Here is a 26,275-nt window from a genome sequence, read left to right on the forward strand (position 1 = left end):
GTCCTAGAATTCTTTATTATACAGGTGAAGAAATTCTGTATTTAAAACTAACCTAAAAAGTTAGTTTAAGGTCCTAGAATTCTTTACTATATAGGTGAAGAAATTCGGGATGTAAAACTAACCTAAAAAGTTAGTTTAAGTTTAAGGTCCTAAAATTCTTTACTATATAGGTGAAGAAATTCGGGATGTAAAACTAACATAAAAAGTTAGTTTAAGGTCCTAAAATTCTTTACTATATAGGTGAAGAAATTCGGAATGTAAAACTACCATAAAAAGTTAGTTTTACATCCCAAATTTCTTTACCTATATAGTAAAGAATTTTAGGACCTTAAACTAACTTTTTATATTAGTTTTACATTCCGGATGGTTTTGTCATGATTCCGGATGATTTTGCCATAATTCTTGTATTTGTCATGATTTTGTCATTTGTCGTGATTAAGGGTGTTTTAGGTATTATTTAAATTTCAGGATGTCGACTTAAGTATTCAAACCTAGTTGGATGGACACCTAAATAAGTCTACTAAACAGGATGGCTATTTAATTTCTTCTATAATTTAACCAAAATCTAATATCTAAAAGCAAAATGGAAGAAATAGTTAAAGTTTTATGTGGTATTTTAGTTGTAATGGTAAAAATACAAGAATAAAAATAATTTTTTATGCATAAAATAATTTCGGGCCGGTACGAGTACCCGAATGGGATAACGCAATCTGACCCTGACTAGGTTCCATCAATTTTATCCCGACCCCCGAAAAATACAACAACAAAAATTAACAGAAGTTAGGGGCGGGATGGGTTGAATTGCTATCTCTATTTTGAAGATTGGTTGAAGATGCTATAACAGAAATTGGGCGCCGCTATTCGCAGCCCTTTATTTTCTCCGATAACCCATTAAAAATTTTCAATTATACTCGACAGTTAGTTACCGAAATTGAGATATATTTTCAGCATCCAATTACCAAAATATAATATTTTTTTCAACAGCTATTTACCGAAAATGCATGTTCGGCAGTTGTTTACCGAAAGTTGAACATATTTTCGATATGTAGTTACCGAAATATAATCTTGTTTTCAACAGCTATTTACCGAAATGTTATTTATGATTTTCAACAACCATTTACCGAAATGTAGTGGGCTATGGGAGAAAATAAAAGATTGAGAATAGCGTCGTCCCAGAAATTTGAGCCCCATCTCAAACCAAAAAATATATATTACTAAAAGAATGATCACGTCCCAGTTGCCACCCACGTGTAAAAGACGACCTCTCCTCCTCCTCCTCCTAAATGTGCTCCTTATCCTCTGTTTTTATGTGATGTCAAAGTACGAGGAAAAATGAAGGCCGCATAATTAAGATAAGAACAAACTGTACACTAAATCACTTAAGAAATTAGAAACTGCAGGACTTCAATTAAAGAGCAAGAAAATTGGTCCAATTAAGCATCAGAGATGGCAGTTTCATCATCACTCATCTCAATGAGCTTGGTCTCAACAACATTAATGTCCAACAAGGTACGTCAATCGAATTTGTATGTATGTATGTATGTATATATATTTCTACGTTCTGATATACTGGATCGTACGTTGTATATATGTATTTCCGCAATTAAAGTGTCTCTCTCTTTCTATCTCTATATCATGTCATGTATGTAATGGTTCACTATTTTCAGTCCAATGTGCCCTCTTCTTCATCCAGCTCACTAAACTCTACTTCATTTTCCCCACACAACACTATCATATGCTCAACAGGCCCAACCAGTAATGAAGACAGTGAGATCTTACCCCCCTCTCTCTATATATATATCTTTTTTTTTAGCTCCATCTCTTCTTTTTTATACTTGAGAGGTATTTATTCGCAAGGATTTAATTTTTTGGATATCAAGAAACGCAACGTTCTCTACAGATTTTGAATAAACAGATTATTGGATTTGTCCTACATCGGTTAATTATCTCCTCCAAAATTAGGATATGAGCCTAGGCGGCCTCTCCACTCTTTGCCAATTAGTTTGGAGCTTGATACTTTAACATGGTATCAGAAAGCTAGAGTTTTCGGAGAATTTGTTCTCTTTATTTGTGTCATAAGTGTACCATTGTTTGTTGTGATCCAAGTATTATGGATCTAATATATGAGCCGGGCGGCCTCTCCACTCTTCGCCAATTGGTTTGAAGTTAAATGCTTTAACACACGTAGCTGACCCCAGGTGTTTGAGATTAAAGCTCAGATTGGTTTGGTTCATTTGCTTTGAAGAAAAAACAAAAATGGGTTGCGAAAATAGTGACGGAAATTTCACATCGTCCATGTAACTTCTTAAATTATTGGCTATTATTTCTTGCACAGATACGGATGCTTGAAAGACTCGTCCTTTCTGTTACCATTTTACACTTGAGAATTAATGATGTACTTGTATATAGTAATCTACTTGATGCCTTTGGGTTGGAATCAATTGTCATCCTCAGATTCTTGTTTTGATTAGGGACTTAATTGGGTGATGGGAATTCTTTGTTATTATATAATGTTGTGATTTCTTGAATCCTTACCGTGTGAGAATAGATTTCTCAATTTGATACTGATTGAAGGTTTTGCCGAAGGTAAAATGTACAAATCAGCTAATTAAGAGCCATCATTGTTTTGTTTTGTTTCTTTTTCCTTTTTTTTCGATAATGCAGGTATTCCGGGTCAGTTTGCGCGCACTTCGGACTAATCCCTGCATCCCATCCCACAGCCATTTTACACACTTACACATGGGGATAAGGTGATCTCAAGAGTTGTTGGCAATGAAAATTGGACCTAAGACCTTAGGAGGAAGCAAATCCCTAAATCTCAAGCCAAAACTACTTGGCCAACCCCTTGGGGTTTAAAACCAAGCCAAAGCCACTTGTCCAACCCCTTGTTTTGTTTCTTTTTGTGGTTACATATGTTGAATTTCAGGAAACTGTGAGAGAAGGCCTCTACTTTTGGGAGTAGGGGCATTAGCTTTGAGTTTATTCCCTGCAAGTTCAATCTTTGCTCAAGGTAAAGTGGTCTCTTCTTCTTTAATTAGAATTATTCATTAAAGCGGCCGTGGAAACTAGTAAACTACGTTTCGAATTGCTTCCATGTGAAATGATCAGGAACTTATCCAGAATCAAGAATGTGTTTCTCCGATCTTTTTACGATTACATGAGTTTCACGTAGAATGGCTTTTTACTTGGCTTGCATGCATTCTTAAGATTATTATCTTACAAAAGTTCTGTCTATACTTTGGTTTGCAGAAATCCTAGAAAAATATGATTCTTATGTAGACAAATTAGATGGCTATTCATATTATTATCCATCAGATTGGAGGGTAAGTAACATGAAGAAACCCAGAATATTGGCGTTCACAACTCTTAGCTCCACTGATGAATTTATGAAGTCTTATCTTTCAGGAATTTGATTTCAGAGGGCACGATTCTGCATTTAAGGATCGGTATCTGCAGTTACAAAATGTAAGGGTGAGCTTTATCCCAACTGACAAAACCGACGTTCATGATTTGGGCCCTATGGAAGAGGTAAAAACAATCTCATTTTTTCCGCTTGTTCTGAATTTTGTTGGTATTTTTGCTAACTTGTTTTTAACTTTGGAAGGTTGTTTCATACTTGCTTAAACATGTTTACGCTGCACCAACACAAATGGCAACTGTTTTTGACATGCAAGAGGTTTGCATCTTCTCCCCCTCTGTGTTAGCTAAACCAAGGCAATTCGCATCAGTAGAGCTCATACATGCATCTTATTATTTTCTACTGAATGCAGCGAACCGTTGACGGGAAAAACTATTACACATTTGAGTATGCACTTACAAATCGCAACTTCTCTCGGGCAGCTTTTGCAACCCTAGGAATTGCAAATGGTATGAATACATTCTACGTCATCTGAGTGTATAATTCCAAATTAATTAGCATATGCTCCCTGGTAACAACTGTATAACTGTTTAATAGCGAAGGTTTAAGAGTAACGGACTAATCTTACGACGTCTTCATGACTGGAAAATAAAGGAAATGAACCTGCAAGATGACCACAACCTGGAAAACTCACAACAGGGTAACTCAAAGCTTCTATATGCTGGTCAAAACCCAATGCAAAAATATTCTTTTCTCGGTAGCTATGCATAATTCCAGCAATTTTATATTTGAATCACCTTGCTGATAAGGGGTTCATGATAGTAGCATTTAAATTCAACAGCAATGCATGAATCCAATTTTTTTTGGTTAATTATGTCCATACCACATCTACCATGCTCACTAATATCGATTGAATTCTCTAATATGAAGTGAAAATTGTTAGGCGGCTATTGTCATGAGATGGATGCGTCCTTGGTTTAAACTTATTTCTGGAACAGGAAGATACTACACGCTGATTGTGGGAGCTAATGAAAGAAGGTGGAGAAGAGTAAGGAACCAGCTCAAAGTGGTGGCAGACTCTTTCAAAATGCTCGACATCTGAATCGATGATCTCTCTCTCTCTCTCTCTCTCTCTCTCTCTCTCTCTCTCTCTCTCTCTCTCTCTCTCAGAGATAACGAAATGACAAAGTTGTGGTCATTTGGATAAAATTGCATTGCAATGGAAAATAGGTCTCGAAATGAAGAGCAATCGAAAGTATGTTTTAACCCAACAAACTCTGACCCCTTCAAGTTCTCCTAAACAATAAAGAGTTCAGGGTCTCAAAATTCAGGAACAAGATTCCAAGGCAAGCGCACGCATGACCACTTCATATTGCACAAAATGATGGTACATTATGCAAAGGCTGAACAATTTAGCAAAAAATGATGGTTTATATCGCAGAGGAGGAATGTTAATTCCACGACATAGTTTATTGGTTGCATGTCATCAAGTATGAGGAGTTGAAAGAGAAAAGTGCACTAGTGAAAGAAAATAGCAGAGAGGCTACAATAACCTGTTTATGACGTTTACATCATCTGCACATGTATTACAAACGTATTGCGTAACTGCAAACACCAGCATGCATTAAACCAACCAAATCCAACAAGCAAATTCAGAGGGAACAAACATTTTTCCAAGGATCGGAATGGGTTACGTAAAATCATACCGAAATTTTCTTAAGAAAACTCCAACAGAGAAAAAAAAAAAGAAAAAAGAAAAAAGAAAGAAAGAGACTTCTCAGGAAGCAGATTATCGCTTATATGAGATTTGAACACATGGAAATCATAAATAAATTAGCAAGCAAATTATCTGATCCTTCTATACAAAAGAGTTCCAACAAATCCCTTCACTTTATCCTCTGGTTAAAGCTTCTGTAGTTGCGCAGATGGAAGAAAGATGTACACCAGAAAAATTAGTGAGATTGACCCCTTCAAGAGAGATCGATCCACCACATACATGCAAACAAGAAAAAGTACACACCACTTACTTAAAGAGAGAAACTACACCTACCTGCATTCCACTCTATAATTAACAAATCAATATATCTATGGAGACAGCACAAACCTCTACGATGCTTGCCTCCAAAAGAATATGCATCTAAAAATTTGAGAGCTTGCCCTTATAGACTAATTGAAATCTGGAACCACCCACCCACCGGGATTTGCCAAAGTAACCACCGTTGCCACACCATCCTTCTCAATCCCACCAAACCAACTGTATGAACATCAGTGTACAATGCCCTCATCACCCTCATCATTTTTGTTCATCTCAATGATCGCGGAAAATCTCACCACAGTACATTTCCTGAAATTCTCAGCATTATGGGCAACTTGAAAAAACGGGTCGATTTCCTATGGACTAAGCACAAATTAACAACCAATCCCAATCACCGCCCTATATGAGTCTATGCTGACGCAAGCCCTTCCCAAAGTGTGGTTGCATCAACCGGACATATAAACCATTCTTCGCCATCAAGGAATCGTGGGACCCTTCCTCTACTATTCGCCCTCCATTAAGAACTACAATGTTGTCTACGTGCCTCATCATAGCTGCTCTATGGGCTATTAATATCGTCGTTTTATTCCCCATGATGAGTGTATCAAGAGCCTCCTGCACCACTCGGCTAGACTCAGACTCGATCGATGAACTCGCCTCGTCCAATAGCAAAATAGGTGCGTTTTTCAACACCACACGAGCGATTGCAATTCTCTGCTTCTGTCCTGGGGTAAGATCTACGCCCCTCATCCCAACGTGCGTATCATAACCGTGAGGGAGGCTACTGATGAAATGGTGGGCATTTGCTATTCTTGCTGCCTCCTTCATCTCCGCTTCACTGGCGTTGTGCCTCGCGTAGATGATGTTTTCCCTTATAGTTGTTGAGAAGATAATGGGTTCCTGCTGAACAAGACCCATGTGACTCCTCAACCACCTCAAGTTGAAAAGTTTCAAATCTCGACCATCTAGTAAAACCTGACCGGCAACCGGGTCATAGAATCTCTCTATCAAAGATATTATAGTGCTCTTTCCTGACCCAGAGACGCCCACCACGGCAACGGTTTGACCACCGTTGACTTTCAGACTAAAATTACTCAGTACCAACACTTCCGGGCGAGTTGGGTATGAGAAGTCGATATTTTTTAACTCAATGCTTCCATAAACATTAGGAGGCTTCAATGCCGAGTTATCATCGGGGTCAATCTTGGGCACTCTGTCTATGATCTCAAATACTGAAATAAGAGATTTCCGCCGCTTCAGTATATAGGGAGCCAAGCCAAAAGGCTCCACAAGTGCAAATGTTGCAAAAGAGAACACCATGTACTCCTTGAGAGCCGTAGGCAGATCCATATAGCCGTTTTTAACAGAGTAACGAGTGTACCAGAGAAGAAGAGCGTTGCAGCCAAAGAGAAGAAACTGTGAAAAGCCAAATCCGAAACCAATAGCCATCCCTTGAAGGAAGCTCTGCTTGAATATCTTGTGAAGTTGCCACCTGTAGAGCTCCATAACCTTGTTACCAGCACAGAATGCTACAACAGTGTAAATGTTTCTAACGGCATCTTCAAGAACCAAAGAAGCCTTTCTGTGCATCTCTTGTATGCCCTTAGAGAACCCAGCAAGCCATAACTTCTGCAAAATTTAAGTTGAATGCTGCTCAGGATAAATGTTATTCAGATAAAGAATAAAAATCCGAATCAGCTCATCTATTCTAATATATAAAGGGAGAGCACCCCTTTGGTGTCTCCCTGTCATGTATTTTCATTTCCAAATATACCCATTAAATGTGTGAACAAAATGTTTAAAAATTCATGAGCAAATATGTAAATTGACATGGCAGTTTTGAAGGCCTGCCATAAAAGCGATTTTCAAAACTACCCCCTAAAAAAATTCCAACTGCTCTTAACCCAACCCTTTCACGAAGACTCATTTAACCGTTAGGGTAAAAGTTGTAAAATTAACATACCCCACCCAACTGCCCACACGGCCACACACGCACACCTCACGTCTTCTCCTAAGAGGGTACTGTTGTTTTCCTATTATTCTCTCTTCTTCGTATTTGTTTTCCTCTCCATACAATTGGTTGATGTCCACAAAAAAACTGTGATCACAAAACCCATCAATTAAGCCTGATTTTCAATCCTTGATTATGGGTTTATCATTACCAATTCTGAGGCCATCGGAAGTAGCATGTGGATAACCGTTCTTCCGTTATAATTTATTGCTCACAAGGTTTATTTTGACCTCATCCTCCAACATTTGCTTCCATTTTTTGTTATTATTTTTTTCGTTGGAAAAGTGACTGTCTGACTGATGGCTTTCTTTGAAACTGGTCGGATATAATGCATGTTTCGTTTCTCATATACTCTTGAGAAAATTTCGGATATATTCTTAATGTGCTATTATCTGGTTATGAAATCATTTTGGAACCTGTGGAATTTAGGATGGGAGTGGAATAAAAAACATATGTGCTTCTACATATGTGAACTAGAGGTCGAGCACACGCAATACGTATAAAAGTCGAATTTTGATGGCGCTTCAAAGAATACGGGGAAAAGAAAAATATAAGAACGAAAAAAATTTAAATTCCACACCAACAGTAGGAAAAACACCATGGTGCTTCAAAGACGGGGAAAAGAAAAATACTAAGATAGGAAAAAATCTAAATTCCACATCGACGGTAGGAAAAACACCATCAAAATCCGGCTTGCACACGCATCGCGTGTGCCCCGGCCTCTAGTATAATATAAAAATCCGCCACTTATCTGAAGGGCAATCAAAGTATTTAGTCCACAAAAGACATAAATAAAGCACTTCAAGTTTCAAAGAGAATTGACAACTTGTAACTTCATCTTAGCTACTTAAGTACAGCTGATTCAGTCTGGCTTAGAATAAGTTGTATAACAATTGAGCACTTTTAACTTCATACCAGCAGATGCTTACATGGTCAAAAAATCAAAAGATAGTGAGCAAAGCACACCTACTTGAAGTCTTGAACGAAATTCATTGTCAGAAGAAAAATATCATCTTACTTATGCGACTTAAACTGAAAGAAAGAAAGACAATACGCCAAAAATGTGCAATAGCAATTTGATTTTTTATTTCTAAGCTCTTATACGATTATTCAGATTCAGCATAGTACTGAAACAACAAAACATAATTGCATTTGTGGATTACCAAAAAATACACAATGGACTTGTATTAGAAGAGGAGAGCAGTCAACAGGCAAACTACAAAGCACAACCAAAACTGAGGTCCCAAGCAACAGCACAGATCCTATAGAAAATGATCAAATGGATTCCCAAAACGTAGTCATGCTTTATGGTACAAATTACATGCATCTAACTCTGAAATTTAAACCAAAAACAGGAAAGGCCTGTAAACGAACAATCAAACAGGCACAGCTCAGATAAATTCCTCGAAAACATGACACCACTTCTCACTCAATAAAAGATTACTTGATCTAGCTATATCCCATTTTGACTCTTATTTCTCTCATCTCGTCAAGTATCCATGGTATGCTTCTAATAAAATACATGTGAGGTGTAGCCGTGTAGGAGCTGATTAATGCGTATTAATCTTTTACCCTAGTTGCCCCTTTCTGTATGTATCCCTTTCCTCTCTTCTTCTTCTTCCACCTTTCAAACCCAAGATTCATATTTTACAACTTAAATGATGACTTCAAACTCATACACTCCCTAAGCTGCTAAGACTAAGGACTTTAATTTGGATACGACTTTCCAAAATCCATCTAAGATCAACTCCATGTAACATATTGCAAAAAGAAAAACGTCTAAGATCAACTAAAATACATGCGGATCAACAACAACAAAAAAAAAAAAAAATACATGTACAAAAGGATTTTTAAGATGACCTGAACTCCAACCCCTTAAGAAACCCTATAGCCCTATAACCAGAAGTGGCTCCATTCAAGAAGGACAATATTCAACACTTCTCAGTTAATGGTTCGACTAGGTTACGAAGACAAGCATGCAAGCATGATTGGATGGTATCAAATTTACAAGTTCTACCATGAATCTTCCAGGAAATGTCATGACGCCTAGAGGCATGACTATCAAGACATCATTAGTCTTTTGATATAGGGTCCCATACCATCGGAAGAATTATCTTACATAAACCATCATGCTACGTTTGTGAAGATATCAAAGAAAGGCAAAGCATCTAGCTAGTTGGAACTAAGAATATGATCCAGAAGGGAGACAGTTTATTTTGACAGAGCATATATACATGTGTGTGTGTGTGTGTGTAGATAGAAAGATAGAAAGAGTGACAGATAGATAGAGGCAATTGTATTTATGTGAACAATGGTACATTAAAGCTCAAGGAGATTGAGGACAAATTATATGCAGATAACTAAGTAGATAATGGAATTCATGTCTAATATGGCAGTAGATAATGGGCCACTATTACTTCACCCTACCTATTGCTGAAAAGATTCTGGTGTCATCAGAAAAATGACGCAAAAAATCGAATTACATTACTTCAAGAGAATTAAGGAATCATATGAACAGAGGTACAGCACTTAGATGCCTATATGAAATTAGTCGTGTACTGTATACACACGCGCGCGCGCCGTGTGTGCGCATGAAAGAAAAAGAAAATTGGGCATGCCATTTACTAATCATCGGTAGAAGATATTTGGACAAATCTACAACTCAAGAACTAGGAGACAGACTAGTTCCCGTCAGATTTGATGAGAATGTGAACAGCCCTTCAGACCTTGTGAGATGACTGATAGACTAACAGAAACTGGGAGAATGATTAAGCAGTAATTTTGGGATAGGCATATACATTGGAATTTTCATAGAAAATGTCATGCGTGTTAGAATAGAGTTGGACTTAGTCCCACATTGGTTGCTTATGTTATGTAACTAGTCACCACATAATATAAATAAAGCTCACATGTGTTAGGGTTAGTTAACACCCTATACACCTTTCCTTTCTTTCTCTCACAACATGGTATCAGAGCGGGATCTTATCCTAAACCACCACAACAATCCTAAACCACCGTAGCCTTTGTACATAATCCCTACAATCCTAGCCTAAACCCTAGTCTCTGTACATAAAATCACAATCCTAATCTTAGCCTCTGCCTTAACCCTAATCATTAGTTCACAGGACTGTTCACCGTCGGCACTGTTCACCGATTACTGTTCATCGTCGGCACTGTTCACCGATACTGTTCATCGTCGGCACTGTTCACCGATACTGTTCACCGTCGGCACTGTTCACCGATTACTGTTCACCGTCGTACTGTACATCGCGCACTGTTCATCATTGTTGGGTATTATTCCGTTACTCTTATGCACTGATTGTTCTGGTAATTTTGGATTTTTTGGTCAATCTACAGTTTATCCTCTCCAATAGATGGTAGTTTGGGTATGTTGAAGTCTGATTTCAATTGTTAGATTGTGTTGAGTTATTTGGTCTATGTTGGCATATGAGCTCTTGGTTGTTGCTTGATATTGGGATTATGTTGTTCGGTGGCTACTTTGGTTTTGTTGGATGCATGCGGTGTCGTGCCCTTGGTCGTTAGCCGGTCAATCAGTTCCTTATTTCTTGTTTATTGGCCGTTTGTTAGTGGAGTATTTGGTTGGTTGATCTATCGGTAGTTGACTAGTTGCCTCTCATTGTACAGTGATATGTTTGCAATGAAATCTGGTTCTGATTTTACTTCCGCTGATTCTGGTGATTTTGGTTCTTCATTTAGCCGTGATTATGGGTACAGTGGTCGTTTTGACCGCGTTTCTGGTGGTCATGGTTTTGGTCGTTGTGGATTTAGTCGTACAGGTCACATGTCAAGGAGAGGTGGCCATAGTCGAGGCCATGGTTATAGACTTTGTACTTATTGTGGGGGAACTAATCATACGGTGGACCACTGCTATGACCTACATGGTTTTTCTCAGGCTCATCGGGTTACTTCTCCCAAGGATATTAGGCAAGCTGCACGCTCCACTGCTATGGTGACTATTTCTATGGAGGAGTACCAACGCCTTGTGTCACTTCAGACAAGTTCCTCCATTGCTACGCTATCTCAGACAGGTTCTTCTAGTGCTTGTATTGCAACTTCTCATTTTTCTGTTCCTTGGGTTATTGATTCTGGTGCATCTGATCATATGACTGGTAATTCTACTATTCTTTCTGGCCAACAGTCTATTGATAAACCATCTCGTGTTACCTTAGCAGATGGTTCTACCACTGATATTACTGGTTTGGGTTCGGTTTCTGTTACTTCTTCTTTGACTTTGGATTCAGTATTGCACGTTCCTCGTTTTCCATTAAATCTTATGTCTGTTAGTAAACTTACTAAATCTTTAAATTGCTCTGTCACATTTCTTCCTCATGGTTGTGTGTTTCAGGATCTCAAGACGGGGCGAAAAATTGGTGGTGGTACTGAGCGTGGTGGTTTATATTACTTTACTGACAATGTTCACCCTAGTTCTGTTGCCTTTCAGTCTTCTGTGTCACCCTATCAACATCATTGTCGACTTGGTCATCCATCTCTTCAGAATCTTAAACGGCTGGTACCTTCATGTAGCCGTGTTGATGCTTTGCTTTGTGAAGTCTGTGAGTTTAGTAAACATCATAGAGTGTCTTTTTATCCTAGGGTTGAGAGTCGCGTAACCCGTCCTTTTCACTTAGTTCATTCTGATATTTGGGGTCCAATGCGTGTTCCTAATGTTTTTGGCTTTCAGTATTATGCTATTTTTGTCGATGATTATTCTCGTGTTACGTATCTTTATCTCATGAAAGAGCGGTCAGAGTTGTCTTCTATCTTTAAGTCATTTTATATGGAAATCAAAACTCAATTTGATACTTGCATTCGTATATTTCGTTCTGACAATGCAGGTGAATATTTTCATAATTCTCTTTCTAAGTTTTTTGATGACCATGGTATAATTCACCAATCTTCTTGCGCTCGAACTCCACAACAAAATGGAGTTGCCGAACGCAAGATTAGGCATTTATCAGAGGTTATGCGTGCTCTATTATTTCAAATGCAAGTTCCTAAGTCTTACTGGAGTTATGCTATTCTTACAGCATGTTACTTGATCAATCGTATGCCATCTAGCGTTCTAGGTGGTCAGATACCCCATACCGTTTTATTTCCTGGTCGCCCTCTCCACTCATTACCCTTACGAGTGTTCGGGTGCACCTGTTATGTTCATGCTCTGGATCCTGACCGGGACAAACTTGATCCACGGTCAATTCGGTGTATTTTTCTGGGGTACTCACGCACTCAGAAAGGGTATAAATGTTACTCACCATCTCTTCGTCGTCATTTTGTTTGTGCTGATGTCACATTTAATGAGTCATTGCCCTTTTACTCGGGTCACAGTACTCCAGTTGACCTTCCTGAGTCTGAGTCTGTGTTTCCTATTTGTGTACCATCTGGTCCTCCCTTGCAGGTGTATGTTCGTCGGCAACAAGTATTAACAGCCCCACAAGTACCAGCCACCACGCCTCCTCCGTCCCAAGATCCGGTTGCACCTTCACCTCCACCTCCACCCTCACCTCCACCTCCACCTCCACCTCCACCTCCGCCATCACCTAGTCTTCCTATAGCTCTTCGCAAAGGTATTCGGTCTTGCACATCTCATCCTATTGTTCAGTTTGTTTCCTATGATCATCTGTCTCCGTCCCTTCGTGCTTTTACTACTTCTATTTCGTCCATTTTTGTTCCTAACACTGTTCAGGAGGCCTTATCTGTTTCTGAGTGGCGGACAGCTATGGAGGCTGAGATGTCTGCTCTTCATGACAATGGCACTTGGGAGTTGGTTTCTCTTCCACCAGGAAAGTCTACTGTTGGATGTCGATGGGTATTTACCGTCAAGTATAATCCAGATGGCACAGTAGAACGGTACAAGGCCCGTCTTGTGGCCAAAGGCTATACCCAGACGTATGGCGTTGATTATGCTGAGACTTTCTCTCCGGTGGCCAAGATTAACTCTGTTCGCATTCTTATTTCTATGGCTGCCAATCTTGGTTGGCCCTTGTTTCAGTTGGACGTTAAGAATGCATTTCTACATGGTGACCTGCTCGAGGAGGTTTATATGGAGCAACCTCCTGGGTTTGTTGCTCAGGGGGAGCGTTCTCAGGTGTGTCGCCTTCGCAAAGCCCTCTATGGTCTTAAGCAGTCCCCTCGAGCTTGGTTTGGCAGGTTTAGTGATGCTGTGTTGCAGTTTGGTATGCGTCGCTCTCATTCTGATCATTCTGTCTTCTCTATTCAGTCAGATCGGGGAAGAGTAGTGTTGATTGTGTATGTGGATGATATCATTATTACTGGGGATGATCAGAAAGGTATTGATGAGCTGAAACAGTTCTTACAGCGTCAGTTTCACACCAAAGATTTGGGTAAGCTACGATATTTCTTGGGTATTGAGGTAGCAAGATCCAAGGAAGGGATCAGTTTATCTCAAAGAAAGTATACGCTAGATATTCTAGAGGAGACTGGTTTATTAGGAGCAAAGCCTGCGGAGACTCCTATGGATCCAAACGTCAAATTGTGTGTTGATCAGGGGGAGATATTTCCTCATCCAGACCGTTATCGTCGCTTGGTAGGCAAGCTGAATTATCTCACCAATACACGGCCTGATATCTCATTTGCTGTCAGTATGGTAAGTCAGTTCATGTCAGCTCCTCGTTTTCCACATTGGGAAGCTTGTCTTCGTATTGTGAAGTATCTCAAGGCTCATCCTGGACGTGGCTTGTTTTATCGTTCAAATGGTCATTTGCGTGTCGAAGCCTTTACCGACGCTGATTGGGCAGGATCACCATCTGATAGACGGTCCACAACTGGGTACTGTACTTTTGTTGGTGGAAATTTAGTTACCTGGAAGAGCAAGAAACAAACTGTGGTTGCTCGTTCCAGTGCTGAAGCAGAGTATCGTGCCATGGCTCATACTACATGCGAGATTGTATGGTTGAGAGCTTTGCTCGAGGAGTTGGGGCTTGGTGTACAGTTACCTATTCCTATGTATTGTGATAATCAGGCAACAATACATATCGCTTCGAATCCGGTATTTCATGAGAGAACCAAACACATCGAGGTAGATTGTCATATTGTTCGGGAGAAGATAGATAGTGGCCTGTTGGCTACCCCTTTCGTGTCTACAGGAGCTCAGTTGGCAGATATCTTCACCAAGTCTCTAGTTAAACCACGTTTAGAGTTGTTACGTAACAAGCTGGGATTTTGTGATATTTATTCTCCAGCTTGAGGGGGAGTGTTAGAATAGAGTTGGACTTAGTCCCACATTGGTTGCTTATGTTATGTAACTAGTCACCACATAATATAAATAAAGCTCACATGTGTTAGGGTTAGTTAACACCCTATACACCTTTCCTTTCTTTCTCTCACAACAATGCGAACCTGTGCAATAGCCGAGACAGTAAGAATAGGTAGCGTTGCCAAAGCAACTAGTGCCAATCGCCAATGTAGAAACATCCCGATAACAACAGCAACCGCAACAGCCGCACTGTCTTGTATGAAAATAGAAAGTCGATTGCTAAAAGCAGCTCTCACAAATGTTGCATCATTTGCTAAACGCATGGATAAGGTGTCAGCACTGTTATCCTCTTCATCAAACCATCCAACTTCATTGCGCAACATTGCTGTAACATCAACGGAATTAAGTAAAACCCAACTATAAACCGAATAGAACTCAAAATAAGAAAGTGTGGTCGCAATGAGACAGCTTATGCATCTAAACAAAGAGAAATCCATATAAGAGTTACATTTAAAGAAAATTCATCTACCTGAGAACATCATTCTCCTCACTCGTTCGGTCATCTTCTCCCCCATTATACCAAAGTAGAAGTGCTGCAGGAAATTAGCAACCACTGTCACAATACCCATACATGTAATAATTAAGCACCACTTGTTTACTTCCTGATGAAGATGATGATCTTCTCTGTAGTATGCTGTAACTACCAGTGCAATCACATAGGCAAGGAGTGGATTAAATGAACCAAAGATGGCAGCACCAGTGCTCCCTAAAACAGCATAAAGCCACTCTGCTAAGCTAAGCTCTACAAGCCTCCAAAGAGAAGGCTCTTTTCGATGCCGTGAATCCCCTGTTTCCTTCGTTTTCACTGGTGAGTCATCGTACTGGCTATGTGGTCGACTGAAAGTTTGTGAATGAGAGCGTTCATTTTTGGGATCAGATGTCAACAGCGGTGAGACAGGAGATTCAGGATCAGAAGAATTGCATGTTTGTTTATTCCCAGACGGAACGTCAATTTTGGGTAAGTCAGGAAGTCTCATTTCAAAACTATCCTGCCTTCTTATAGATGGTTCCTTATCCATAACAACCAAAGGGATGCCGTTTTCCACCATTTGTTCCGAAGGTGGGCTACGAACCCTTGGAGATTCTTGTGAATTAAATCCAACATCTGGAGGCCGGAATACATGGACAGCAGAAACCCTCTGAAGAGATGGTGATTTGGCCATTTTAGGAGATGATGGTTCTTGCAGGCTTTGACCAGCTGATGAATCTTTTTCAACTTGAAAAGCTGCAGTTTCCTTGTAGTTCCTTATTGGCATCCTGGATAAAGACAAAGCACATGAAAAGAAGTATTTAGGAGATAACCTCCAACAATTACACAAACATATACTGCAACAGGAAGGATTATTCCAATGGCTGTAGCGTTAAATGCAGAATCTTGACAAAACCGTTCCTCGTACAAGATAATTTACCGGGTTCAACAAAAGGATAAGTTTTTTAAGCACAAAACCTGCGTGGAAGTTTTGCTGCTTCTTCACATTTGAGGAGCTCTGCATATAAGCCATCCAAGGTTATTAGTTCATCATGTGTGCCCATTTCAACTAGCTGACCCTCTTCCATCACTGCTATATAGTCAGCATTCCTTATGAGACTAAGCCGCCGAGCAATGATGATAGTAGATCGGCCTAACATGAGGAGATCTAGAGCCTCCTGAACAGATCTTTCCGCTTCAAAATCAAGTCCACCAGTTACCTCATCAAGAAGAAGAATAGACGGATTCGAAAGCACTGCCCTGGCAACAGAGAGTTTAATTTTCTGCTCTTCTGTCAATGCTATGCCAGCCCTACCCACCTGACAAGTATAAACTGAAATAAAATCCCCATGCAAAGAAGTGATCAAATATGGAACCCACCAAAACATCTAGTTCTAGAGAGTAGCACCCAACTATACCTGTGTCTCATAGCCTCTCCCAAGTGAGCTGATAAATGTATGTGCATGAGCTATTTTAGCAGCTTCCTCAATCTGATCCAAAGTAGCGTCAGACCTCCCATAAGCAATGTTGTCTCTGATACTAAGACTCAGTAGTGCAGGTTCTTGAGTGACTAAACCAATTTGACTTCTAAGCCACTCCAATTTGAGGTTCTTTATATTCTCTCCATCCAAAAGAACTTCTCCTGCAGCACACGATGGAAAAAAAAAAACCCAGGAATATGTGAAGACAGGATCATTAAGGGCTTGTTCGTTCGGGGTACTCAAAACCCCTGCTCACGGTCCCTAATAAATTCTCTATCTATCTCCACTCATTACACTTTAATACCTCCTTCAAAATCCAGACCAAAACAAGCTCTAAGGTTCCATTGAAACCACAATTACAAAATAAGAGCATTGAAATGAGAAAAACATATGTTCCCAATACCTAATGTAGGATCATAAAACCGTTCCATAAGCGGTATAATACTGCTTTTTCCCGAGCCATTTCTGCCAACAAGCGCCACTGCCTTTTTAGCAGGCACAGTGAGGTAGAAGCCACTTAAGATAGGAATTTCCGGACGTGAGAGATAGCTGAAATATACATTCCGGAATTCAATGTTTCCTTGAACAGATGGTAGAGTAATCCCATCATGATTAACAGAAGAGGATGAACGGCTTATCATCTCAAAGAGTCTGTATGCAGCAATTCTCCCTTGCTCAAAAGAGTAGAAATTTGTTGCTGCTTGATTCAGTCCTCTGTGAAGTACACAAGAAACATAAATACAGAGCTCCAGACACAAGAAAGATCATTAACAATCAAAGAACAAATTCTGTTTGGTTTGCTCCACCAAAATGCACCAAACATCTTCCCCAAGCAATAGAAACAAAACAATAGTGGAAAGCCAAAAAACCAACCTAGGCTGGGCCCTCTGCTTAAAGAGCTAAAAACCAAAATTCTAGTGTTCCATTTAAACACAACGAACTCGGCCCAAAAACTACAAAACCATATCAAAACAAATCCATAAAAATTGTTTATATTCGCCTGTTATTATCGGGGGCAAAATCTAAGATAAGTGCAACTGAAATGAGGATGTTGAGATTGATGTGTGGTAAGACTTTTGCGGGATAGAATTAGAAACGAAACCTCCATGGGATAGCACTTATAGAAGATATGATGAGAGAGAATAGATTAAGGTGGTTTAGACATGTCTATCATAGATTTGTCAATGAGTTAATTAGGAGTGATACGAGAAGACCAAAATTGACTTTAGAGGCAGCAATTCGAAAAGACCTAGGTTTCCACGATATCACAAAACACGATGCCCTCGAGAGAACTCAATAGAGACAACAGATTCTAGTAGCTGACCCCAATTAATTGGGACTTAAGGCAGGGTTTGGTTTGGTTTTGGTTTGGCAAATTATAAGATAACAAATCAAACAAAGCAAAATTGATTGAGTTAAGAGAGAGAGTGGAGCCACTTGTTCTCTTTCTTTCTCCTCCTATTCCTTTTAAAATACAGCCTTGATGTGGATTTGTACTGACTTCAACTTAATGGTGTTCAGCTCACTACTGAATTGTAAACTCAAGCATGTTCCACTGTGTAATAGTATACAGAGTAATAAATATCATTCTCGCTTGCCCACGCTTTTTCTGGGTTTCAGTAGATTTCAGTTCAAGAGATATGTTTCCATTTAAAAGTGAACTAAACACTGAAAACAAAGTAACGTACATCAAACATAGGAAATATGTTGCAACTTACAAACACTGCATAGGATATGAAAGCAAGAGTAAGATGCTTACAGGCCACTCAAAATTACAGCAAACAGGGCTGTTATAACTTCACCCCCATGGGCTCTCCCATGAGTAACCAGGAACCTTCCAACCCAAAGTTGTAAGGCACAAGAACAGATTGCAAGCCCATATGTAAACCCGAGACCTAGTCCTTGCACCAGACTAATCAATATACCATACCTCAGTGTTGCTTGCAGTGAAGTTGCATAAGAGTACTTGGCCAACGTTTCATTCGTAAATGCATACAACGTTCTGATATAGGAAACTGCCTGCAATTTCAAACGAAAAAGGGTATCAAAGAGTCAATAGGAATCAAGAGACTAGCAGATGATATAAGCAAGTTGAGCACTCATCTATAAAACAAACAAAATTTCCAAGTCCATAACATGTTTGCATGTACGAAAGTCCACCATATGTTCCAAATAAGTGTCCTCCTATGAGAAACTTATGCCCTACACTTAATAAGGCATTTTATTGTATGGTTACTACTTCCAAAATTGCCAATACTTGAAATATAAGAATACGTAAAGACAAGCATATATAAAGGCATATATACCAGAAGCTAAGCTCATAAAAACACACACAAACACAAAGCAAAAGTTCAATAGAACAATAGAACAATATGACAGTGAATCTTGGACATGCATGATGCATGTGCGTTCATCAGAAGCTAAGCTCATAAAAACACACACGCAAACTCAAAGCAAAAGTTCAATAGAACAATATGACAGTGAATCTTGGACATGCATGTGCGTTCATCAGAAAACACTTCTACATTGAGGGAATCACAGATGGGAAGTATTCCTGGTCTCATCAAATGTCCAGGGCAAAATAAATAGTCTCTCTCCTAATCTCCTCTGCTATTTCACAGGTGCGCTGGAAAAACTTCTTAACTTTCAGCACAGCACAGGAATGGATATGGACTTAGGAAGCTAAGGTAAAGTAGAACATACATGGATTTAAATCTGGCTTTTCAATGGATATTGCATGCATTGAGTAACCTAATTAGAAATACAACCTTAATCAAGGAAATGAGTCAACCTTAATCAAGGAAATGAGTCAAATGACACAGATCACATGAAATTTAAATGGAGGATCTTATGATATTGCTGACTAAAACTATAAAATCAAGTTAGGAAATAGAGCACCTCGGTTTTAGAACTACATCAAATCTACAAATAAAAATAATAATGTCTGAAACGAGTTTTTCCAACATCAGGTGCTGTAACAGGCTAATTTCTACCACACCACCATACCAACAATGGTGGCAGGTACACAACCATAGTCCCTACCAGCTCATAAAAACTAATGTACATGCAATTTTAATGACAACCATACACTACCCTCGACAGAATCATAGGGTTTTTTTTTTTTTTTGGGGTGCAGAAGAGAACTATAGGTCATTAAACAAGAAAATTCAACAAACAATGTTTCCTAACAATTCTTGAAGCAATGCTTGCGAGTAATGCAATGGACCCTCTAGTTTTCCCATTATGCATCGCGCGGTTGATCTCTTCTCCATAAACTACATTTCTAACTTCTGAAATCCTGCGAACAACTGCTCGATAAAGCCTCATAGTTACAACAATATAATATGATTGATAACACTCTGAAACATAAATAAAGCTACAAAATTATGCTCCTTTAAGAAGAGAAACATCAAGAAGCCATGCTCTGTTATTGACTAGCAACGGAACTTATTTGAGGTGAGAACATTCAGAAAAATTATCTACCTGTATTAGAAAGTGGCCACACTAAAATATTGCATAATTACACGTGGTCGAAAACAGCCCAATCACCCACTATCTAGAGAATTTCACAAATGGGATAACGGAAAAAATCACATAAAAAGTAAAAGTACTCCAACATTTAGCTCTTTTTCTTTTATAGGTATGCAATTCGTTCAAGAAGCAATTTCTTCTTCCTGACATTTGGTACATTAGGGAAGCAGTTCTCAAAGGATCAGGAAAATTTTGAAAAAATAAAAACCTGCTCAGCAATGCTTGCTGCTTCAGCGTAGGCATCTTGAATATTCTCAGCAAGCCTGTGGAGAAATATATTTGATATTCCTCCCGCAGCAACAATAAATGGACCAGTGGCTAAAGTAATGAGGGCGATCTGCCAGCAGTTGAAAAATCCAATGACAAGGCCACTAAAGAAGGTGGCCATGTTATGAATATAATTTCCAACCTGTCATGCCAAGAGTGATTATAGATTAGACAATATTATTCAAGGAGCAAAACAAACTTCGAAGCAGCTAGTTCCATTGCAAAACATATATCCTGATTTGGGGCAACATTTCACAAGTTACATACTTTTTCACTAAGAGCAGACTGGATGAGCAGCACATCACTCAACACTTGGCTAACTATATCTCCATTATTCCCATATGTATCAAAAAAACTCATGTCCTGATTTAGCAATACTTGAACATATTTCGACCTGATCACAGCAGTCTGCCTTTCTCCAGTAAGAATCCAGCATGAAACCTCTATAACAGAACATGAGTTAGTATTTGATGTTGCAGAGATGCATTACACATGAGTCAACAAAAGAGATTTTACACCAACTACTGAAGGAGCACTTGGCTTACCTATCCACCCAAAGGCAAAAACACCCACGGCAATATAGACAATGGTCAAAGTAAGCTGCAAAAATAGCATAAAAGTCAATTGGCAACCTTGTCATTCTAAATATCCTGTAAACTAGTAATCTGTTTCAATTTCATCCTCCTTTCTTCAAATCAAAAGCTGATTTAAGTAGAAACCTTGCAGATTAGAAAAGGGGGGGGGGGGCGGGCGGGAAATGCCGAAGAACTGCAGTAGTTCCCATCGTGGATAACATCTTTTCCAAATGATTATAAGTTTAAAACAACAAGTGGAAGCTTACATAATACTTCCCATGCCTAACTATTATTGATGGATGGCAAGAGGGAGGAGTGTTGAAAGGAAGCGTAATTGCTTGTAAATAGAGCATACCAAATCACCAAAGACTCAACCAATTTTCAGCCATTTCAACCAAGAGCAACGCATATTGAGCATATTCCCACTCTACACAAGTTTAGAAATGACAAGAATGGCGCATAGTAAAAGTAACCACACAACCATTATACATGTTCTTCCAAAAACTCCACCACTGTTGAGAACCAAATCACAATACTGTCACGGTCCTGCTGACTGAAATCCTCAGCGCGACTTTCAAACTTGAATACTCAGTTCACACATCCTAGTGTATGTTCACAAATTCCCATACAGTTGCCATAAATTTCAAGACACTTCTTGAACTATAAATGAATAATTACCACTGCTGTTAGAATTTTCCTAATGTCAATTCAACCCAATTTCAGCAAGCTACTTCAATCTCCGAAATAATATCAAAAAAAATGCTAAATTTGACCAATTTTTTCTCTAAATTTCAGTTAAACCAACAACAGTACACAAAAATCACGAGATTCAGAAATCGAAAAGCACAAGGTTTGGAAAACATTACGTCATAGAAGTCACTCAACAGAACATCCCGCGTGTCCGGAACATCCCTCGTGTCCGGACGGTCGTGCACCAGCAAATGGATGATCTTGGCGAAGTAATGCAAGTAGACCACCAACGCGGTGCCGTGAGCGGCGGCGGCCAGCGATCCGACGACCATCAGGACCCAATCTAGGCGATCGGCGCATGCGAAGAGCCTGGAGAAGGGGACGGCGGCCGGGGGCGGCTCGATCTCGTCCCCGTCGTCGATCTCCTCCTCCACCTCGATGGGGACCGGCTCGGCGCTGGTGTCGAGGTATGGTGACGGGGATTCGGGCGGCTCGGAGACCTCGGAGACCGGTGTGAGAGGTTGTATGTGCGGCGGGGACCACCCGAATAGACCCCTGTTTATCATCATGTTCTTTTTTCAGTTGAGAGCTGGTTAGCTCAATGCGCAGTGTAAAACCCTAGCGCATGAAAAACAGTCGAATCGGTGAGATTTTTGGCGGAGGAGAGACAGAGAGAGAGAGAGAGAGATCTCCGCCGAAGTTAGAGGAGATTTGAGCGGAGACGTGGATGATTGAAGGTGATATGCACCCACTCTCTACGGGCTCTGCTTTTCAGTTTTCTATTTTTAGAGAGAGAGAGAGAGAGATGGGTGAGCCGTCGAGGCGACTCAGATGAGAGAAAGAGATGGAGAGAGATGAGTGGGCGTCGAGGTGACTCGGGTGGGATAGTATTGGATGATTCGGTCAAATAAGGCGGAGAGTTGACTCGGAGGCGAAGGTTCTTCTTCCTGTTTCCCTTGTTTTTTGTTTTTGATTTTTTTGTTTTTTTGGAAAGGGTTCTTGCTGTTGTAAGTTTGTAACGAGGCAAGCAAAACGGCACTATACGGCGACGTTTTCAAGAGCCACAATTCGTCTCTCTTAGAATGGTGTCGGTTAAGGAGAGTGGAGGGAATTGTTTTCTTTCTTTCATTTTTTTTTATCTTCAGGGAATTGTTTTCTTTAACAGGAGTACTTGTTTTTGAGCAATTCATCGAAATACTCCCGGAGTATATGAATAGTATATTCCTTCCTCTCACAACACATGTGGGGCTCACACAGGGGACACAACACATATGAGCCTCACATGTGTTGCGTTGTGAGAGGATGGAGTATACTGTTCATATACTTCAGAAATATTGAATAATTACTCATAATTCATTTCATCAACTTAAAATAGTACTGTAGTTGTTGTCTTTAATTTCTATTAAAATTTGACTTGACTAATCTATAAATCTTCTTGACTTAATTAAATTCTACTCTTAAGTTTCCCTTCCGCACACTCATCCATCAGCAACCACCTTTAGTCTTTCGATACCTTTATCACAAAATCTAGCAATCAAATTGAGGAGTAATTTCTCCCAAGTAATAATCTTTTTTTTGTTGTGTTTCTTCAAAATTTAAAAGGTAATCAATGGATGAAAGAAAAAGAGGCCGGCTTAAGAGATGCGATTATGCCAATTAGAAAGCTTAGAATCGGCTCAAGTATTTACGGAACATTAACGAAAAGCGTCATCAAACTCACAATCATCAAACTCACAATAGCAGCAATTTACATATTCACCATTAACGAACTACGTAGTAATTTATAAATTCTTCCGTTGCTCAAACATTACCGAGCAAAGGCTAATCATCAAAGTCACGGAAGGATTCTAATGATTAGTGGAAAGAAAACTAAAATTTAGAATTTATTGAAGATTAATATATTTTCGGATGAGGATGTAAAAGTGGATGTGTTATACATAAGTGGATGTATTTTCGATTGTCCTCAGCATTCATAAGATAAAAAGCATACAACAATGCTACATACATAAAAATTCAAACACAAAATACCAAACACAACCTCTCACATACATGTGGGACCCACATACAATACTATAAAAAATTGTGTTTAAATTGTTACGTGAGTATTATTTTTGAAAAACATGTGCCATATGGCAGAGGTGAGGACATCATCAGCATTGGTTTGGTGCTTTTGGTACCAATGCCAGGCCATTTAAGCTGTTCTCTCAGTTGCCTTTTCGGGTTTTTTACATTTGTTTTTTCCCCTCGGATTGCTTCTGCCAAGGAAGCATTTTAGAGCAAGTCCGTTAGATTAGGTAATACTCCCTCCGTCCTTTTTTTTGTGTCCAGTATTTCATTTGGGGCTGTTCCTTAATAAGTGTCCATTTTGTAAAGTTAGGAGGGTAAAAGTTGGTGTATTGTCTATTTTGTCCCTAAAAGTAGATTTTAGTTTGAAAAGTTAATGAGTAAAAGTGTAATGATGATGGGTAAGTAGAGAAAGTGGAGGAAAAAGTTGATGTGAAAAATGTAATGATGATGTCTTTTTAATAAGTTGGAATTACGAAGCAGGACACTTAAAAAGGAACGGAGGGAGTAGGATTTTTAGCTATTTTACCCAATCAAAAAGAGAAAAAATCTCATGCTGCAGCCTCTGTAAACAACCCGATAAAGTTTTTCCATCTATAGTTCTTCGCTATTAGTACTGAAGCACTGTTCACTATGAATTCATTTTTTAATTAGTTTTTTCCTTGAATGCTCTTTCTCTCTCTTATTTTTTTCTCGGCTACGAAGGTTTTGGGTTTACTGATTCCTAGGTTTTGAAAACCCACCTATGGAATTGGTGATCAATTGAGGAGAAGAAGCACTTGTCCACCTGTGAAAAAAGGGTTTCGTTGTTGGGTAGCGTCAAAAATGGCTGAGAAGGTGTAAAAATGGGTTTTTGTATAGATATAGAATATGTATACGGTATCAATATATATGTGTGTAACTGTACGATTGTGGGCTAAGATTTCAACCTCAAAATGAAAGGGGAAAGAAGAAGAAAAAAAAAGCGAAAAATACAAAATTCATATTTTAATAAAGAATAAATAAAATAGATAGTGCCGTTGCATTGCAGTGATGAAGGAAAGATGGGCAGACAAAAGAAAAGAAATGCACTGTTCATGAGCTTTTTTACCCAAGAACTAATGCACATGCTCTTGTCCAATCCAAGGCAAAACTGCGCACCAACAGTGCTGTGCCCTTCTGTCAAGCATAATTTGAAATGTTCAAAAAAAGAGATCATAATTTAAAATGTAGAATGAATGGATAATAATTAGAGAGTACTACTTGATTTGAGTTTGTTGCTTACAAATGGGGGGGGGGAAACTGTATCATTAATCTTCTTTAATGTTAATTATGTAGGAACAAAAGGGGGGAATAATATATAAAGGTTAAAAAGAACAGGGTTGAGAGCTTCTCTCTCTACACCCTAGAGAGAGAATGCACTCTCCAGCATATTGCTGCCCATAAATCTGACTTAGAGGTAATGTTAAAGCTCTGATTGGAATACTACTTGTTATTTATTCAATAATGGAACGATACATTTTGTTTTCCTTCCATTGCTCATACTCCTGAAGTGGGATTGCATCTTCGACCTCAGTGTTGTCTTCTAGTGGCGCTGATTTATGATCTTCCAAATGGGGTTTCATTACCCATTATCATACTACCCAATTTGGGTGTAGGCCAGGATGTGGGAGAAAGGGGGATTTCCCCGATCATCTTCAATCTGTACCGATCGGAGCTCAAAAACCCGCACCGGTGTGCTTTCGAGTTTCCATTGCTGCCGGTTGTGGGTACTTTTACTCAATAGTTCTGCACCAGAGCTGCTAGGTTGTGGTGCACGGCGGAGGGCATTGGCTCGCTGGACATAGTGGGAGCCAATAGTTCAAATCTGATTATCGTGGAGGTTTATGGTCGACCACGGGTTTTGTAAACTTATGGCGTCGATTCTACAGAAGGCATCAAGGGCTATCCAAGGAGGCCTCAAAATCTACTTTTTGTCAGATTGGTCTATCTGCTCAACATCTGAACTCCAAGGTAATGGGGCCATGGATCTTGTGTTTTACTCGGTTCTTGTTCCTTCCATTTTTACGAGCTGATTAGAAGTGCAATCAGTTAATTTCAATGGAGCTTTGTGATAATTAATGTTGTGAGCAAGATTTGCGTGCAATCCGGCGCGCGCTGGTCACCTGCCGAAATGCATTGTCTGCTGTGCATTTTCATAGTTTTGCCTAGTTTAGTTACTGGGCTCTCAAGCCTTGATGGGTCATTGCTGGGCAACTAGTTGCACTGCATCTTTTTGCCTTGTGGTGGAGCTTCAAATCCAAGATTCAGTGCTTCTCTGAGCCGTTTGTTCTATCGTAGTATGAATGTGATTGTGCTTGTCCTTACTAGATTTGTGGTGATGCATTGATTGAAAGGGATAGTCTATGGTTTCTTCTGCAGTTTTGTGTGCTTCTGTTTGTGACCAGATGATTAAGTGGTAATGCACTGTTGATGGGAAGCCAGATGATTCAGTGGTATTGCATTGTTATTGGCGGACAGA

At 39.4% G+C, this 26,275-nt stretch overlaps 2 protein-coding genes across 2 annotated transcripts; one reads left to right on the plus strand and one right to left on the minus strand.

The window, feature by feature from the left end:
- Positions 1–1,244: 1,244 nt before the first annotated feature.
- LOC131320835 (photosynthetic NDH subunit of lumenal location 1, chloroplastic) lies at positions 1,245–4,633 on the plus strand. Its single transcript, XM_058351718.1, has 9 exons — positions 1,245–1,509; positions 1,668–1,767; positions 2,927–3,010; positions 3,250–3,323; positions 3,406–3,528; positions 3,605–3,676; positions 3,771–3,867; positions 4,357–4,493; positions 4,536–4,633. The coding sequence occupies exons 1-8, from the start codon at positions 1,447–1,449 to the stop codon at positions 4,458–4,460; spliced, it is 717 nt and encodes a 238-aa protein (XP_058207701.1). The 5' UTR covers positions 1,245–1,446; the 3' UTR covers positions 4,461–4,493; positions 4,536–4,633.
- Positions 4,634–5,172: 539 nt separating this feature from the next.
- Positions 5,173–22,633, minus strand: LOC131320834 (ABC transporter B family member 20-like). Its single transcript, XM_058351717.1, has 11 exons — positions 21,888–22,633; positions 20,992–21,046; positions 20,714–20,889; positions 20,388–20,588; positions 18,408–18,667; positions 17,052–17,362; positions 16,586–16,809; positions 16,146–16,486; positions 15,168–15,955; positions 14,782–15,023; positions 5,173–7,022 (listed from the first exon to the last, which is right to left on the minus strand). Exons 1-11 carry the CDS (start codon positions 22,278–22,280, stop codon positions 5,793–5,795), a joined length of 4,221 nt encoding a protein of 1,406 aa, XP_058207700.1. The 5' UTR covers positions 22,281–22,633; the 3' UTR covers positions 5,173–5,792.
- Between the last annotated feature and the right edge of the window lie 3,642 nt (positions 22,634–26,275).

This window comes from Rhododendron vialii, chromosome 3a (genome assembly GCF_030253575.1).
Source record: "Rhododendron vialii isolate Sample 1 chromosome 3a, ASM3025357v1".
Lineage (NCBI taxonomy): Eukaryota > Viridiplantae > Streptophyta > Magnoliopsida > Ericales > Ericaceae > Rhododendron > Rhododendron vialii.

What these genes read in the sequence shown, in the direction of transcription:
- LOC131320835 (XM_058351718.1), top strand. Translation starts at nt 1,447, where the DNA reads ATGGCAGTTTCATCATCACTCATCTCAATGAGCTTGGTCTCAACAACA. An exon ending in CCCAACCAGTAATGAAGACA is followed by an intron (nt 1,768 to 2,926) that starts GTGAGATCTTAC and finishes GTTGAATTTCAG; the next exon opens with GAAACTGTGAGAGAAGGCCT. An exon ending in ATTTGGGCCCTATGGAAGAG is followed by an intron (nt 3,529 to 3,604) that starts GTAAAAACAATC and finishes TAACTTTGGAAG; the next exon opens with GTTGTTTCATACTTGCTTAA.
- LOC131320834 (XM_058351717.1), bottom strand. Translation starts at nt 22,280, where the DNA reads ATGATGATAAACAGGGGTCTATTCGGGTGGTCCCCGCCGCACATACAA. An exon ending in TTTTGCCTTTGGGTGGATAG is followed by an intron (nt 20,890 to 20,991) that starts GTAAGCCAAGTG and finishes GTTCTGTTATAG; the next exon opens with AGGTTTCATGCTGGATTCTT. An exon ending in AGTCTGCTCTTAGTGAAAAA is followed by an intron (nt 20,589 to 20,713) that starts GTATGTAACTTG and finishes TTGGCATGACAG; the next exon opens with GTTGGAAATTATATTCATAA.